Here is an 18,234-nt window from a genome sequence, read left to right as displayed (position 1 = left end):
CCCCCACCCTACGTGAATAAGAAAGGGGTACATTGTACCCTTACCCGATTACCTAAAAAAAAAAAAAAATACACAGGTTTTTAATGTATTTTTTTAAGGCAGCTCCGGCGTCTCTTCCGATGTCTTCTCCCTCTGCCGGTTCAACTCCACTGATGTCTTCTAGCCCTCACCGGTTATTCTCTGCCCGCTATCTTCTGCCTCTGCCAGGCCTCTGGGGACAAGGTGCCTGCCCCAAAGTTTAGAAGGGGGGGTGCTCTGACCTGCCAGGCTGCGTGCTTGGATAAAGGTCTGGTATGGATTGGGGGGGTGCCCTTAAAGTCCATATCAGACCGAAGGGCCTGGCATGCTCTTGGAGGGGGAACCCCATGCGTTTTTTTTTTATTTATTTGACGTGGAGTTCCCCATCAAGATCATCGGAGCACAAGTCGCATTCCAAAGTCGGATCAGTTTAGACTTTGATCCGACGTCAATGATATTCAATGGGCTGAAGTAGGATCAAAGTGGTGCAAGAAATGTTTTCAAAGTCTGCCTGACTTGTGTTGGACCAGTTAGGACGGCTCTCATAGGGAAACTTTGATTTGCATGCGACATGAGCTCCCAATGGCAGCGTTTGTCATACAAATATGAACCCGGCCTCAATTTTATTTAGGTTTTGACTGTATTTCTACTTTAACTTTCTCCATTATTGATACGGAGGTGAATGGGGGCATGTTTTAAATCGTTTTTACTGCTCACCCAGACATGTTCGCTTTATCTTCATAGAATCTATGGAATCTGCAGCAAAACCAATAAAAAAAGGAAAAAGTTGTTAAAGTGCAGTAAATCACATATGCTGAAAAAGGTACATAAAGTATCTGTTTAGAAAAGCATAACGGGTCCTTGGTTATTCTCTGCTCCCTGAACTTCTCATGGGAATGAATCGAGAAATCTTGTGCTAAATATTGACTTTCACATTACGGCTGTAACATTAAAGTTTTATTGTCAAGAGGAATTATTCTTTCAGTAACAATGGAAATCCAGGCCTAGGTCTCCATGCAGTGAAAGTGTTTGGAATGCACTGTGATGGCTGAGGAAATGTACTTCTAACCTTATGGGGTTATCTAGACAGAAGGCTAAAACGCTGCCTCCTGCTAGCTGGCGGCAAACGGCAGAGTGCTTTTGTTTGGTGTGGAAAAAAGATTTTTTCTTGCAGTTGCTATTCAATTTACTGGTTCTAGTGGTGGACCGAAAGAGAAAATTCACGATGCACTTGGCTAAAAACTCGGAGCTGGAATAGTAAAAAAAAAAAAAAATCTCATATATATTTTTAGACTTTTTCATTAAAGCGGGGGTCCACCCCAAAAAAAATTTTTTAACATTACATTCAGCCGAGTTTTTTTTTTATTTTATCCCCGTACATACCGTATTTTCACCGCCGCTTCCGGGTATGTCTTCTGCAGGACTGGGCGTTCCTAATTGTTTGACAGGCTTCCGACCGTTGCATACTGCGCGTCACGAGTTGCCGAAAGAAGCCGAACGTCGGTGCGCAGGCGCCGTATAGAGCCGACTTGCAGTCCGGCTTCTTTCGGCAACTCGTGACGCGCTGTATGCGACGGTCGGAAGCCTGTCAATCAATTAGGAACGCCAAGTCCCTCAGAAGACATACCCGGAAGCGGCGGTGAAAATACGGTATGTACGGGGATAAAATAAAAAAACAGCCTATTGTCATTCTGACAACTCGGCTGAATGTAATGTTAAAACATTTTTTTTGGGTGAACCCCCGCTTTAATATCATGAATGAATATGAATTTATTTTTAGCCATTATTAGCATCTTTTTTTTGGGCTAATACGCTGCAGAAAAGTAAAACAAAAATGATCTGTGTAAATTCAATGGAAGTCTTTACACTGGTCTATTGTGGTGTTAAAATTCCTGCTTGCCGCATTTTTGGTGCCCAATTTGGTCAGTTAAAACAATTGTACCAATAACGCAGCTCCCCATTGAAACTGCGACAAAAACGCACCCGTGTTGTGGTTTTTGAGTCCCATGACCTATGAAAAACGCACCATAAACTTGGTAAAATCGCAGATTTTTTAATGACTATTATCGGCAAAATGCTGATAACCCTATGTTTGACCGATATATCGGTGCATCCCTAACTGCTTCTAATTTCAATTGTACACAATCAAAATAGCCAAATCTGGAAGTGATGACCCTCTTGCCTCAGTACTGGGCCTCACTGACCTGGACCAAGTATGTAAATAAGTATATGTACCGCCTTCCTGATATTTTTTTTTTTTTTTTTTTTTTTAGTGCAGTCCAGTGGCACAAAATACAAAGGTGGGTAGTACAATATGCATCCATCATACATGTGTACACGTTCTTCTTGGGTAAGGCTAGAGCTGCACGATTAATTGTTAAAAGATCGCAACCTCGATTCGACCCGCCCCCCCCCCCCCAACATGCTCTTTATCCAGCATTTTCACGATTAATGTAAAAGTGCAGAGCAGTTCCTCTGCTCACAGCTGTCAAAAAAAAAAAAAAAAGCAGCAAGCAATTTTTATCAACAACATTGCTCATAGCTGAAAGAGAAAGATATAAAAAGAAACATTGGGGGTTATTAACTAAAGGCAAATCTACTTTGCACTACAAGTGCAAACTACACTTGAAATTGCACTGAAAGTGCACTTGGAAGTGCAGTCGCTGTAGATCCGAGGGGGACATGCAAGGGGAAAAAAAAAAAAGCATTTTAGCTTGCACGATTGGATAATAAAATCAGCAGAGCTTCCCCTCATTTCAGATCTACCCCTCAGATTTACAGCGACTGCACTTCCAAGTGCACTTTCAGTGCAATTTCAAGTGTAGTTTGCACTTGTAGTGCAAAGTGGATTTGCCTTTTGTAAATAACCCCCTTTGCATCTTTCTGTTTATTCATTCACAGATTAAAGGGAGGAACACTGGTCTGCGGGGGAGGTGTGAATCCTGTGCCTCTGTGCGCCCCTGCCGCACGCTCGCGGCGGGCCGACGACGGCCCGTAATAGAGGCCGCGAAGCCGCGCCCTCAATTGCCGGCGGGCGCCAGGTCACAATTTCTTGTCGCAATTGTGACCGGGCGCCCAAATTTTGTCAAGCGTAATTTTAAGAGTAATTTAATTACCAATGCATGGTACAATGAGATGCTTGCTGAATCGCTCGGAAAGCGATATGCCATTGGAGGATGGAGAAAGAGAAATGTAGGTCCTTTTCCCATTTAAGCATTGAGTTAGTCTTATGGAATGTGTTCTTGTTTTGTAGGATGTTATAAAAAAATTTGACATGATTTAAGGGAGACTTGAGGTCTATGAACCTGAACTCGCATCAGGAGAGGCACCCATAAGGTTTTTTGTTTTTTTTACCTTAAAGGATAAGTACAAAGCTTATTTGGTTGTACTTCTCCTATGGAAGTTCGTTTTGCACTCCTGTGACCCGTTTTCAGCAGACAGCGGGCTGAAGTTCGGTCAGGCTCAGCTTCATCACGACCATGGAGTCGGGATCCGCCCAGATCCCTGGATCGACGCCTGGCTCAGCCTCTCAGGGAGCCTCTCTGAGCCTGCCACCCCCTCCACAGTCCAGCACTCCATACCATTGCAGGGTGGAAGTGACGTCCAATTTTTTAAATTTTTTTTTTGCATTTCAGTGTAAATATGAGATCTGAGGTCTTTGACCTCAGATCTCATATTTAGGAGGTCCTGTCATGCTTTCTATTACAAGGGATGTTTACATTCCTTGTAGTAGGAATAAAAGTGCCACAATAAACAAGGGGGCCCCCAGATCTTGCCTTTTCATTCACCCAAAAAAGTGTCAAAAAGAAATAAAAAAGTCCTTTATTAAAAATAAAAAAACAATGTCCCAGAGTCTAGATCCATCGTCAATCACTCTGCCCGCCACCGGACCCCAAAAAAGAAAATAAATGGCCTGGTATGGACTGGAGGGGGGACCCCCATTCTGTTTTTTCCCCCCCGGATTGAATTTGTGTTTAAAACTGATCCGATGTGTGATTCAAATGTGTTCCCATTAGAAGGCAATAGCCTGGAATTTGCACCACAGTGCTCAAAAAATGCACAGGATTTTTTTTAACCACTACATTACCGAGTCTATTTCTGAGATTTGGTGTTTACAAGTTGTTGTTTTTTTGCTAGATTACTTAAAACTAATATATATATATATATATATATATATATATATATACACCCTGTTTCCCCAAAAATAAGACCTACCCTGAAAATAAGACCTATCGTTATTTTCCAGGAGGGCTGCTATATAAGCCCTACCCCGAAAATAAGCCCTAGTTAAAAATGCTTGTGAAATCCTGTAATCCACTCTATTACTGTAGTATATGATGTACAATGTGTGTGTTTCTGTAATATAATTGTGGGAAAGAGAGCTCCGGCGGGTCACAGAAGCGCAGAATGGCGCTATAACAAAGGTATTTGGCACAATTATATTACAGGAACACTCACATTGTACATTATATAATACTGTAATAGAGTGGATTGTAGGATTTTACAATCATTTTAACTCAGATCACACTGGGAATTCCTGGCAGGCAGGGAGGGAGAAGGGGAGAGAAGACAGCACATTACATGGTAAGACCTACCCTGAAAAAAAATATATATTTTTTTTCTTTCTAACACCCTAGAGTAGAGAATAAACTGGCGGTTGTTGCAATACTGTCTGTCACACCGTATTTGCGCAGCGGTCTTACAAGCGCACTTTTTTTGGAAAAAAATACACTTTTTTTAATAAAAAAATAAGACAACAGTAAAGTTAGCCCAATTGTTTGTTTTAGATTGTGAAAGTTAATGTTATGCCGAGTAAATTGGTACCCAACATGTCACGCTTCAAAATCGCACCCGCTTGTGGAATGGCGACAAACTTTTACCGTTTAAAGTCTCCATAGGCGACGTTTAAAAAAATCTACAGGTTGCATGTTTTGAGTTACAGAGGAGGTCTAGGGCTAGAATTATTGCTCTCGCTCTACCAATCGCGGCTATACTTCACGTGTGGTTTGAACACCGTTTTCATATGCTTGTGCTACTCACGTATGCGTTCACTTCTGCACGCGAGCTCGATGGGACGGGGCACGTTTAAAATGTTTTTTTTCTTATTTATTTTACCTTTTTTTATTTTTTCACTGTTCTTTAAAAAAAAAAAAAAAAAATCACTTTTATTCCTATTACAAGAAATGTAAACATCCCTTGTAATAGAAAAAAACATGACAGGTCCTCCTTAAATATGAGATCTGGGGTCAAAAAGACCTCAGATCTCAGATATGTACATTAACCACTTAAGCCCCGGACCAATATGCAGCCTAAAGACCCAAGGTGTTTTTACAGTTCGGGACTGCGTCGCTTTAACAGACAATTGCGCGGTCGTGCGACGTGGCTCCCAAACAAAATTGGCGTCCTTTTTTCCCCACAAATAGAGCTTTCTTTTGGTGGTATTTGATCACATCTGCGGTTTTTAGTTTTTGCGCTATAAACAAAAATAGAGCGACAATTTTGAAAAAAATCCAATATATTTTACTTTTTGCTGTAATAAATATCCCCCAAAAACATATATTAAAACATTTTTTTTCCTCAGTTTAGGCCGATACGTATTCTTCTACCTATTTTTAGTAAAAAAAATCGCAATAAGCGTTTATCAATTGGTTTGTGCAAAATTTATAGCGTTTACAAAATAGGGGATAGTTTTATTGCATTTTTATTAATTTTTTTTTTTTTACTACTAATGGCGGCGATCAGCAATTTTTTTCGTGACTGCGACATTATGGCGGACACTTCGGACAATTTTGACACATTTTTGGGACCATTGTCATTTTCACAGCAAAAAATGCATTTAAATTGCATTCTTTATTGTGAAAATGACAGTTGCAGTTTGGGAGTTAACCACAGGCGGCGCTGTAGGAGTTAGGGATCACTGTGTATGTGTTTACAACTGTTTGGGGGTGTGGCTGTAGGAATGACGTCATCGATCGTGTCTTCCCTATAAAGGGAATGACGCGATCGATGCGCCGCCATAGTGAAGGACGGGGAAGCCGTGTTTACACACGGCTCTCCCCGTTCTTCAGCTCCGGGGAGCGATCGCGACGGAGCGGCTATAAACAAATAGCCGCGCCGTGGTCCCGGATCGCTCCCCGAGCGGACCCGACCTCCGCATGTAGCGGGGGGGGGGTCCCGATCGGACCCCCCACCCGCTAATAGGCGAGGACGTACGTGTACGCCCATGTGCCTGTACGTGCCATATTGTGGACGTACATATACATGCGGGGGTCGGGAAGTGGTTAAAATGCAAAAAAATAATAAAATGTCCCTTTTAAGAGCTATACTTACGACCGAAGGGAGACAATAGGAAGTGAGAGGAAATCTACCCCTAGGAAGGGAAATTCACTCCTGTAATCTAGGGAAAAAGGTCTCTCCACTGAAGCTTTATCACCAATTATTGTTTCCGCAACAACCCAAAGTCTTTAAAATCCAATTTGTTATTGGGACAGAAAGTGAGGTGCAATCTTCTGAACAGGGGCACAGACAGCAAAAAAAAATGTTACAGAGGTGATAACCCTTCCCTATGATATACAAAAAAACGAAAAATATTTTTTTTGGCTGGAGCTAGACTTAAATAATGTACCTGTTCCGACTTACAAACAAATTCAACTTGAAGGGGTTGTTAAGGCAGAAGTTTTATTTTATCTAAATGCATTCTATGCATTTACATAAAAAGCCTTCTGTGTGCCCCCCTAACACTTACCTGGGGTCCCTCTCTGTCCAGCGATGTACACGAGTGTCTTAGTTGTCCGAGATGATCCTTCCTGATTGGTTGAGACACAGCGGTTGTGGCATTGGCACCCGCTGCTGTCAGTTAAAGTTAGCTAGCCAATCGGGGGAGGGTCTGGGTCCGAACTCCGTGTCTGAATGGACACAAGGGAGCTGTGACTCAGCTCGGATGCCCCCATAGCAAGCTGCTTGCTCTGGGCACTGAACAGGAGTCGAGGCCAGGATCCCGGAAGAGGGACCCGAGAAGGATCTGGGCTTCTCTGTGCAAATCCACTGCATAGGGCAGGATAGTATATGTTTATTATTTTTATAGGGAAAAAACAAGACTTTACAATCACTATAAGAACAAACCTACAGACCCTATCTTGTTTGTAACCCGGGGACCGCCTGTATATGACAATCCTGATCAGAGGTCAGGATGCAGCTTGTAGAATGGTCATCTCTTATTGTTCATCCCAGTCTACTGCCTTCCTGAGTCAGGGGAATTTCGTTGGTATCAAATGTGGTATAAACAGCTGCAAAGCTCACAGGAAGACCTAAAATTTGCACTTTTTTTTTTTTTAAAGAAGTAAAAATGTTATTTCTTCATCCTGTAGCTGTCCCCGTGTTAAATGTTTTTGAGTTCACTTATTATATAAAATCAGCCAATGATCTGGTTATCTAATGCCTTGTACACACAATGAGAATATCGGATGAATGATTGCCTTTTTTTTTTTTTTGCATGCTAGTCTCGTGTTGAAAACCAATCTATATATATATATAAAACTCAACGTGTGTGTGTGTATGTATGTATGTTCCAGCATCACGTCCAAACGGCTAAAGATATTAACATGAAACTTGGCACACATGTTACTTATATGTCAGCAACAAACATAGGATAGGTGGTTTAACCCTTACCCACCCCCATTTGCCATGGTCGGGGTTTTCCTTTAAAGTCCCATTCAACTCTATGGGAAATACATGTTACTTCATAACTTCCAAACGGCTGTAGATATTTCGATAACACTTGGTCACATGTTACTTATATGTCCACTTAAACTATAGGATAGTTAATTTATCCCTTAACCACTTGCCGTCGCCGCACCGTCGAAATACGTCCACAAGGTGGCTCTGCTGGGCGAGAGCACGTAATATGACGTCCTCTCTCCCAGCCGCCACTAGGGGCGCGCGCGCCCCCCGCTCGCCCCCAACTCCCGTGCGTGTGCCTGGCGGGCGCGATCGCCGCCGGGCACACGCGATCGCTCGGTACAGAGCGGGGACCGGGAGCTGTGTGTGTAAACACACAGCTCCCGGTCCTGTCAGCAGGGGAAATGCTGATCTTCGGTTCATACAATGTATGAACCGAGGATCAGTGTTTCCCCTAGTGAGGAACAGTAAGAACACACCCAGGCATACTTAACCCCTTCTCCGCCCCCTAGTGTTAACCCCTTCACTGCCAGTGGCATTTTTATAGTACTCCAATGCATTTTTATAGCACTGATCGCTATAAAAATGCCAATGGTCCCAAAAATGTGTCAAAAGTGTCCGAAGTGTCCGCCATAATGTCGCAGTACCGAAAAAAAAAATCGCTGATCGCCGCCATTACTAGTAAAAAAAAATATAATAAAAATGACATAAAACTACCCCCTATTTTGTAAACGCTATAACTTTTGCGCAAACCAATCAATAAACGCTTATTGCGATTTTTTTTACGAAAAATATGTAGAAGAAAACGTATCGGCCTAAACTGAGGAAAAAAAATGTTTTTTTATATATTTTTGGGGGATATTTATTATAGCAAAATGTAAAAAATATTCATTTTTTTCAAAATTGTCGCTCTATTTTTCTTTATAGCGCAAAAACTAAAAACCGCAGAGGTGATCAAACACCACCAAAAGAAAGCTCTATTTGTGGGAAAAAAAGGACGCCAATTTTGTTTGGGAGCCACGTCGCACGACCGCGCAATTGTCTGTTAAAGCGACAGAGTCCCGAATCGCAAAAAGTACTCTGGTCTTTGGGCAGCAATATGGTCAGGGGGGTAAGTGGTTAACTACCCCCATTTGTGAGGGTCGGGGTTTTTGTTTAAAGTCCCATGCAAATCAATGGGAAATGTATGTTCCCACATAACTTCTGTACGCCTGGAGATATTTCAGTAATACCTGGTACACATATTACTTATATGCCAAATAAAAATATATGACAGTTAAATTAACCCTTACCTACACCCTTATATAAAAGATGGGTATATTTATATTACTATGATTTTCCTCCCCAAAAGGTTAAGATAGGAAGACCGGGCAACGCCGGGTATTCAGCTAGTAGGTTACTAAAGTTATGAAAAATCTCATACGACAGAATACAACTTTGGAAGTGATGTAATGTATTCTTTCTGTTTTTGAGCATACATGGTCTTGGTTTTCCAATCTTTCTTCAGACAAATACTGTACTGATTAAATGGAAATCGTTGTAATGGATATCTACAGAATGGCCTACTTTCCCCCCAAAACTCCTGGCTTGTCCCTGTATACATGGTGCCTTGGGGATTTACAAAACGGAACAGGAGTATACCGTTTATATTCACAGTGAATAATGTCTTTTGCCTGTCATCTCTGTAAAGCTACCTATAGACATTAGATAGCGCTTGCGTGGCAATCGGTGGTGCAGTGTGTCGCCCAGACACACTGCATCTCCGCTCACGGTAAAGAGCCTATGAAGTAGGCTCTTTACCATGTAATCAGCTGTGTCCAATCACAGCTGATCACCGTGTAAATAGGAAGTCTCGGTTATCGCCATTCCTCTACTTAGTGACAGAGTGTAAGTAGAGGAGAGCCAATAAGTGGCTTTCCTGACTGGGGGGGGGGGGGGTCGGTCTGCATTGATGATCAATGCATTGATTATCAGGGCATCCCCATCAGCGATGCCAATCGGTGCCAACCAGTGATTCCAGTTAGTGGCCATCAGTGCTGCCTTTCGTTGCCCGTCAGGGCAGCTTCATCAGCGCACATAAGTGAAGGAGAAAAATTACTTATTTACAAAATTATCTAACAGAAACTAAGAACCTTTTTTTTTTTTCATTTGTTTATAAAAAATAAAAAAAAGTCAGTGATGATAAATCCTACCAAAAGAAAGCTCTTCAAAACAAATTATAAAAATGTTGTTTGGGTACAGCATTGCATGACCCCGCAATTGTCCTTCAAAGTACGACAGCGACCAAAGCTGAAAATTGGCCTGGGCAGGAAGGGGTTAAAAGTGCCCTGTATTGAAGTGGTTAAAAAAAGAAAATCAAATGACATAAAGTGTTAAACCAAATCCCTCTATAATAGCAAATGGACATACAATAAATCAACAGGATTGTGCAAAAGAGATGTCTCAGGTAAAAGTCAAAGTATAAATAAAAATGATAAAAAAATAGATACCCCACAGAGGTGCTAACGCCTCCCAAAGGAAGGTGTAATAAATCTTACTCGATTGCCATAATAATATGTGAAAGTGAACTCTTCATTAACATAACTAAATACATAACATAAACACCTCACTGTGCCTGCGTGTTATACGCAGGGGGATGTGGAAAGTTTTTTCATGAAACTTCCCTCTTAAAGTTAGGGTGCGTGTTATACGCCGATAAATATTGTAATTAAATGTGCAATTATACAAGTGAACAAAACGACAATAATAAAAGTAGAAATGGTGATACTGTACTGTCAACACCCTGCTGAGGTGACAACATCTCAAGGCAAAATTTAAACAAAAATCTATGAAAAACAAACCAATAAGGTGATAAATGCAAGTACCAGTGATAATTCAGCTTCTAAACTGTCCACTCAGATGTGCTCCTTTCAGAATTTTCTATAAAACATTCACCACCATATATGGTGAAAATAACCAGACAGTGCTCCACCACCTTCAGGCATGCAAACTCACCTTCATGTTTGACCTATATAATACAAGTCAATAACTGCTTTGTCAGATCCACATTCAAGGTCTCGGAAACAGCCTCTTCTACCAGGAAATCGGTGTATATTCCATTTCCATATGTCATTCATATGGATCAATGTAAAGACATAAGGGATAAGAAAAAAGACTTCCCATAGTGTAGTAAATTATTTATTAACCACTTGTCTATTGGGCACCTTACCCCCTTTTCTGCCCAGGCCAATTTTCAGCTTTCGCACTTTGACAACTGCGCGGTCATGCAACACTGTACACATATGACATTTTTATAAAACAAATTCACACAAATGGAACTTTATTTTGGTATTTAACCACTTAAGGACCGCCTCATGTAAATATACGTCAGCAGAATGGCACGGACAGGCACATGGACGTACCTGTACGTCCTCTGCTTGACGTGGGTCAGGGGTCCGATCGGGACCCCCCTGGTACATGCGGCGGTCGGTAAGCCTCGGGGAGCGATCCGGGACGACGGCGCGGCTATTCGTTTATAGCCGCCCCGGAGCTGAAGAACGGGGAGAGCCGTGTGTAAACACGGCTTCCCCGTGCTTCACTGTGGCGGCGCATCGATCGAGTCATCCCTTTTATAGGGAGACTCGATCGATGTCAGTCCTACAGCAACACCCCCCATAAGTTGTAAACACACACCAAGTGAAGACTAAATGTTACAGCGCCCCCTGTGTTTAACTCCCAAACTGCAACTGTCATTTTCACAATAAACAATGCAATTTAAATGCATTTTTTGCTGTGAAAATGACAATGGTCCCAAAAATGTGTCAAAATTGTCCGAAGTGTCCGCCATAATGTCGCCGCCATTAGTAGTAAAAATAAATAAAAATGCAATAAAACTATCCCCTATTTTGTAAACGCTATCAATTTTGCGCAAACCAACCGATAAACGATTATTGCTATTTTTTTTTAACCAAAAATAGGTAGAAGAATATGTATCGGCCTAAACTGAGGGAAAAAAATTTTTTATATATGTTTTTGGGGGATATTTATTATAGCAAAAAGTAAAAAATATTGCATTTTTTTCAAAATTGTCGCTCTATTTTTGTTTATAGCGCAAAAACTAAAAACCGCAGATGTGATCAAATACCACCAAAAGAAAGCTATATTTGTGGGGAAAAATGGATGCCAATTTTGTTTGGGAGCCACGTCGCACGACCGCGCAATTGTCTGTTAAAGCGACGCAGTCCCGAACTGTAAAAACACCTTGGGTCTTTAGGCAGCATATTGCTAAACAAATAAAAAAAGACTGCACATTTTGAAAACAATAAATGCATTTTTCATAGTTTGTTATAAAATTTTGCAAACAGGTAATGTTTCTCCCTCATGTGCGCTGAGGAGGCGGCACTGATGGGCTCTGATAAGCGGCACTGGTAGGTGTCACTGATGAGGAGGCACTGATAGGCAGCACTGGTGAGCACTGTTGGGACTGCATTGATAATCGGGACCCTGATAATTAGTGCCCTGATTATCAGTGCCGATGTGCCTTTAACACAAGCTGGTTACCGGCTCTTCTTTTCTACTCTCGCTGTCAGCGTGAGGAAAAAAACACAGATAACCAGCTTGTGTTTACATTTGTGATTAGCTGTCATTGGATGCAGTTGATCACATGGTAAAGGGCAGCTGTGATTGGCCCTTTACCCAAAGGACTCGGTGATCAAAAAGTGCATAGCCTGCATCAATAGACGCCCTCCCAGCAAAGTTAGCCGTGGATGGGAAAGGGTTAAAACATGTAAAAGTAGGCTAAAAACTCACAAAGATGAAGGGTAAAAACCTATAAATGGCATGTAATTTATAGACTGGGTGTACCAAAATGGCTGTCTTTGTTCTACGCGTTACGTCACGCCCCACGTCGCTTCATCAGGGATAGGAGGGCGGGGACAAGCACAGAGCTTATATAAGCCAATAAATGAAGGTAACCATGGCAACTGATGGAAGACAGCGGCTGCCATTTTATTAAAGTGAGAACTTGGCATCTACATACATTTTTTGTTATGTAAAATATATTTATGGTGTGACTAATGCCCACAATGAGAAAATCGGATGAAAAATAGGCTTTTGAAGCAATGGTGCGATAATCTGATCGTTGGTACACAGCCTCGAGAGCTGATCACGACAGTTGATGCTAAATTATCCAAAGGGACAAGCGCAACATTTTTTCTTGTAAGATAACAGAACAAATGATTTTCTTTAATCAGTACAGTATTCATCCTAAAAAACAAAATCGAGTGACTAATGCCGCGCACACACAATCGGACATTCCGACAACAAAACCGTGTATTTTGTTCCGACGGAATGTTGGCACAAACTTGTGTTGCATACACACGGTCACACAAATGTCGTCGTAAATTCCGAACGTCAAGAACGCTGTGACGTACAACATGTACGACGAGCCGAGAAAAATTAAGTTCAATAGCCAGTGTGGCTCTTCTGCTTGATTCCGAGCATGCGTGGATTTTTGTGCGTCGAATTGCATACACATGATCGGAATTTCCGACAAGAACCTTTTTTGTTGGAAAAATTGAGAACCAGCTCTCAAACATTTGTTGTTGGAAGTTCCGACAGCAAATGTCCAATGCGGTCGGATTTTCCGACGACAAGCTCACATCGAACATTTGTTGTCGGAAATTCTGTTTGTGTGTATGCGGCATAAGACCGCGAATGCTCGGAAATTAAAGAATACATTACAATACATTACTTCTGAAGTTGTATTTTGTCGTACAAGAATTTTCATTACTTTAGTAACCTCTTTTATTTTAAGAGTACTGTAGTTTTAAAAAAAAAACAGATGAATGTTCGTCCGATATTCTCATTGATGGTACCGGGCATCATACATGTCTATGTCTTTTGTAGGGGGGGGGGCACACAGCAGACAACCACACCACAGACATCCATCCCAATAATGGACGGCTAGGGAAAATCCACTGAGCCCTTCAATTCCTTCCTTGAAAAGGTTTAACCTGCTTAGGTCAGACAACAGACAACATCATTCCTCAGTCATACAGCCTTGTGTATAATGAATCAGGTTTATGCACCTTGATAGACTATGAATAAGGATCCTTTGTTCAGCGTCTAAGAACAGGTAGTGTTTTTTTTTTTTTTTCGGTTAATGCACATCTGTTATCAATTTTTATTTTATGCATAACAGGCTAGTTTAGAACATTTCAGAGTGGTCAGTCCCGCACGTTTTAGACATTTCTTTTGGTTGTCAGCATGCAGCCTCTGAAATTAAACCTTTAATGGACAACCTGCTAAGCTCCTGAAACTGTTCTTTCATGTTTTTGACAATTTCAAAGTAGATCTGAGATGTGTCTGCAAGTCCATGTGATGAAACGTCATTGAAATCAGCAGGAATAGACCAGTGGTTATACAATTCTCTGCAATCATGCATGGAGTATGGTTAATTATAGCTGAATTCATTGTATCTGCCTGTTTACATAAAGCGTCAGAAATGATTAACTGCCATAGAAAATGAATAGAAAATAAACTGATTTGTTATTCAGTGGATGTTTTATATTTCATGCTTGCCTAGTTTAGACCAGTGTAAAGCAGCCATTCCCAACCAGAGTTTGATGGAACCCTATGGTTCTTCCAAATTATCTACGGGTTCCTTGAGCATGGGCAGATTGATCTTCTGCCTGACCGTGCCTGCATAGTTTTGACCCCAGCTTCACTATGCAGAGCCAGCTGGACGGAGCCAGTATAGCCTCGCTTCTAGTTTTCTGAGATCTGTACACATTCTTCCCTCTGACCCACAATGTAATGGGGGCATTTTTGCCACTGACCATCAATGTCAGGGTGATATTACCTGCTACTGACCACCAGTGTAAGGGGCATGGTTCACATGGACTATCAATGCAAAGTTGCACTACACTGATTAGCAATATTAGGGTCACTATTCCCACTGACAACCAATGTGAAGGGTCACTACATGACCAGTAATGAAAGGATCATGTGTCCCACTGACCACCAATGAACAGTTGCATTGCACTGACCAGTGATGTACAGGGAATGCCTCACACTGACCAGTAATGTAAGGGAAATGGCTCACACTGACCACCAATTTAAAGTGGCACTGCACTGATCAGTAATGTACAGTAAGGGGCACACTTATTTACCACCACTTTAAAGGTGCACTACATTGCCTAGTAATGTAAAGGTCACCTGTCCCACTGACCACCAATGTAAGTTTCACCTTCCACTGACCATCAATGTAAATGGACACAGCAATTTTTGTTTTCACTGTCTGCGTTTTTTTTTTTGGAAGGGAGGGTGAGGGAGTAGTATGCCACCTTTTTCTATTTATTATGTCTCTCACTTATTCATCATTTTAGTGTACAATGAGCTGTAAATTAAGCTTAAGTAGGGTTTCCTGAGTCTTGAAAATAATTTCACATGTTCATTTACGATTAAAAGGCTACCATAAAATAAGTGGTGTAGAAATTAAACCATGTAATTATGTTTCCTATACTTTTCTAGATGGAGAGTGCTGCTTCTGTTGTTCCACCTGGTGGTGAAATTGAGGATAGCAAGGAGAATGTAGATCCGCCATTCCCTGGGTAAGTTTACCATGTGATTTCAAAATCAATCAAAATTTTTAGTTTTGGTGTGAGTTTTTGGGGACCCAGATAACTGCATTCTTCCTTTGTCAGCAGTAATTATCTTAGACAGTGGTATCCTGAGCACTGAGTTCATGACTGTGTGAGCCTCCCTTTTTCCTACATCTACCTTGATTTGATTCTTTTTATTCTTGAATTTCTACAAGGAATGAGAAAGTAGAAAAATAAAAAGCTTGTATGAGAATTGTTTAATTCACTTTAATACTAACCAAAAAAAGCACCCAGGACGTACCAAGTATGCCCTAAATAATTGAATCCTTAGTTCCTAGGGTGTGCTCAGGTCTTTACCTGCAGTAGCAATTAGCCACCATAGTAATTTTGACCACTGGGTTTCACTCTGTGCATCCTTTGATCTAAACAAAAAAAAAAAAAATATGAAAGGGTTTTTTTTCATTACCATAAAACATGTTCTACTTGCATGCTCTGTGCAATAGTCTTTCGGGGGGATTTGTGAAAACTGCTAAGAGGGCAGTCGGCATTATAATAATGAGTTTCCCCCTATAACAGGTTTTTATTTTCATTCTTTCTGGCTATCCTATAACCCTGCCATAACGGCGTTACCCTAACGTACGTTGGGGTTATTAGCTGGCCACTCTGCTGTAAGTAAGTTAGGGCACTCAAATTACATGCCTTGCCCTGAGCGCTAACAATCCACGCTACACTAAAAAATAGCTGGCTCCTAATTGTTTTAGCTGGCTTCTAGATTTAAAGCATATACTCGTATAGTATGTACTTGGCTCAGTCTAAAGCACGTTGTGTGTCTGCAGTGCTCTGCAATCTGCATGAGGCACGTCTGACAGTTTTTTGGACATCAGGCAATCCTTGGCCACAGCCCTCCAGCACACAACAGGTGATTGAAAGGCTCAGATGTGCATGTTTCCTAGTGATATTAAGTAGAGTGAGGGGTGTTGTCCTTTCCCTTCACTCAGTTCTCAGATTATGCTGAGCTCTTTGCTATACAGTTTGTGACACCAGATCCTTGCCATCTGCCTCCTTGAAACTGGGTAAAAATATAAATAAAGGTAAAACTTTTTTTCATGGTTTTTGGATTTTAGATAGTTGAGGGTGATTAGAGCACCCCTTCTTCTTTTTTTTTTTTTGCTGTCTGTGCCCCCATTAGGGGTCATGTTAATTGTTTTCACTGAGTGTGAAAGTAAAAGAAAATCCCAAATTTTAGGTTGTAACCAGAACAGGAAAAGAGGGGATATCTTCCAAAAGGGACAGTAGTTCTGGAAGGATTTTCTCACACTTCCTGTTTTGGCTATGGAACAGGTAGGGAAGCTAAATTTCTCCAAAAAGAACACTGATATAGCAGGGGTTATAGAATTCCCTTAATCTATCCAAACTGTAAAAAAAAAAAAGCTTTGCCTTTTTAGTTGTTACTATAGTTCTACTTTAACCCTTACAGCAGTTATTTACATGCTCAAGGTTCAGCACATTGCTGTATAGTTAGGATGAAATGCAAATGCTATTTTCTATTTTATTTCTTATTTTTTCATTAGTACTCAAGTGACTGATCTCTCTAAAGCCCATGGAACGCCACATCCTCCGAGCTCTCAGCAAGAGGACCAAGATCATCAGGTGCAGCATCAGCTCACAGAGCAGCAGCACTTGTTAGAAGGGGGAGAGCGAAGACAAGATGAAGAGGTGAGAGAGATGATGGAAGGGAGGGTTGAAAGGAACTAGGTAAACTTGTTTTAAAAGGAAGTTACATTTTTTTTTTTTTATATGTGGTAGTCCATTTCCTAATGTGGAATTGATTTTGAAGACACAATTTTTTGGTCACATACTATAGTAATGACTAAGGAAAAGCTGACAAAGTATAAAAAAAAACTTAGTTACTTTGACCTTGTTCAAACTATACTTAAAATGCCCCTTTAGAATGGCATAGTATAGTGTTTTAATGCATTGATTGTCCAAAAATATTTTTTTAGCTATAGGGTAAGCCTGGATGTGTTGAGTCAGGCCTGCACACCTGGAAATGTGGGTGTTCTGTCCACCTTTGTGTTCTGGCATCTCCTGTCACATTTTTAATTGCATGAAATAAATAGTAAATAATGTTGGAAAAGTGAGACCCCATCATAATGGCCACATTAAGAGTGCAGATCCAGGAACTCAAACACAAAGATCTCACCAGTAGTCACTGAGAGATATAAGAAACTGTCCAGCAACTATGAAAAACCCGAAGAAACTGTTTTGGGGGACATAATTTGTTTTTGTTTGTTTTTTACAGCTTAGCTTAGGTTTCAGTGGTTTATTTAGCAGTTGCATTAACACACCCTGATGAATGAGATTTGAATGAGGGTGTAGTATGGTAGATGATATGCAGAGAAATCCATAGCGACATCAACTCTGTGATGTTATAGGATTTCTTCTGTTAAAGTGTATCTAAAGCCAAAAGGTTTTTTTTTTCATAATGCAGGGGAAGGGTTATAATCTCTGTCTAGTTCTTATTGGTTTTATTTGTCTGTGTCCCCACTGAGGCGATTCAACCTCTCTTTTGTCCTGGTGACAGTTATCAGAAAGTGTTGGGAGAGCTAAAATGTTACAATAGTCACCAGAACAGTATGTGAGGGGAGATCTTCCAGAGGTGACACCTACTTCAATGACAACTGTACATGTATTTTTCTTATTTTGGAGGGATTTCTGTTCACTTGCTGTTGTGTCTTTCCTCGGGAAGAAAATGAAAATCCCAATGGTAGGATACAGAAAGCAAAAAAATATCTTCCTTGCTGTTGCAGGTCAGGAGTCCTATGTGCAATTCTGGATGTAAGGTTGATTGACAGTGCCTTTTTGGGGTTCTGCCCCTTTGTGATTCTTGTTGGTCCCGAGGTGCATCTCTCTATATACACTGCTCAAAAAAATTAAAGAACCACTTTGAAAACAC

The 18,234-nt window shown here is 41.0% G+C and overlaps 1 protein-coding gene across 2 annotated transcripts in view; it reads left to right on the top strand.

The window, feature by feature from the left end:
* HMG20A (high mobility group 20A) overlaps positions 1–18,234 on the top strand; it is a 51,136-nt gene that overhangs the window by 5,531 nt on the left and 27,371 nt on the right. Inside the window, exons 2-4 of one of the 2 annotated variants that reach the window (XM_040343000.1) lie at positions 2,292–2,318; positions 15,208–15,287; positions 16,850–16,994. In XM_040343000.1, the coding sequence (XP_040198934.1) occupies positions 15,208–15,287; positions 16,850–16,994 (225 nt within the window). In that variant the 5' untranslated portion in view covers positions 2,292–2,318. The remainder of the gene's footprint in view (positions 1–2,291; positions 2,319–15,207; positions 15,288–16,849; positions 16,995–18,234) is intronic. The other variant, XM_040342999.1, reaches the window with a different exon arrangement.

Source organism: Rana temporaria, chromosome 3 (assembly GCF_905171775.1).
Source record: "Rana temporaria chromosome 3, aRanTem1.1, whole genome shotgun sequence".
In the NCBI taxonomy this organism is placed as follows: domain Eukaryota; kingdom Metazoa; phylum Chordata; class Amphibia; order Anura; family Ranidae; genus Rana; species Rana temporaria.
This window is presented reverse-complemented; position numbering and strand designations above follow the sequence as displayed.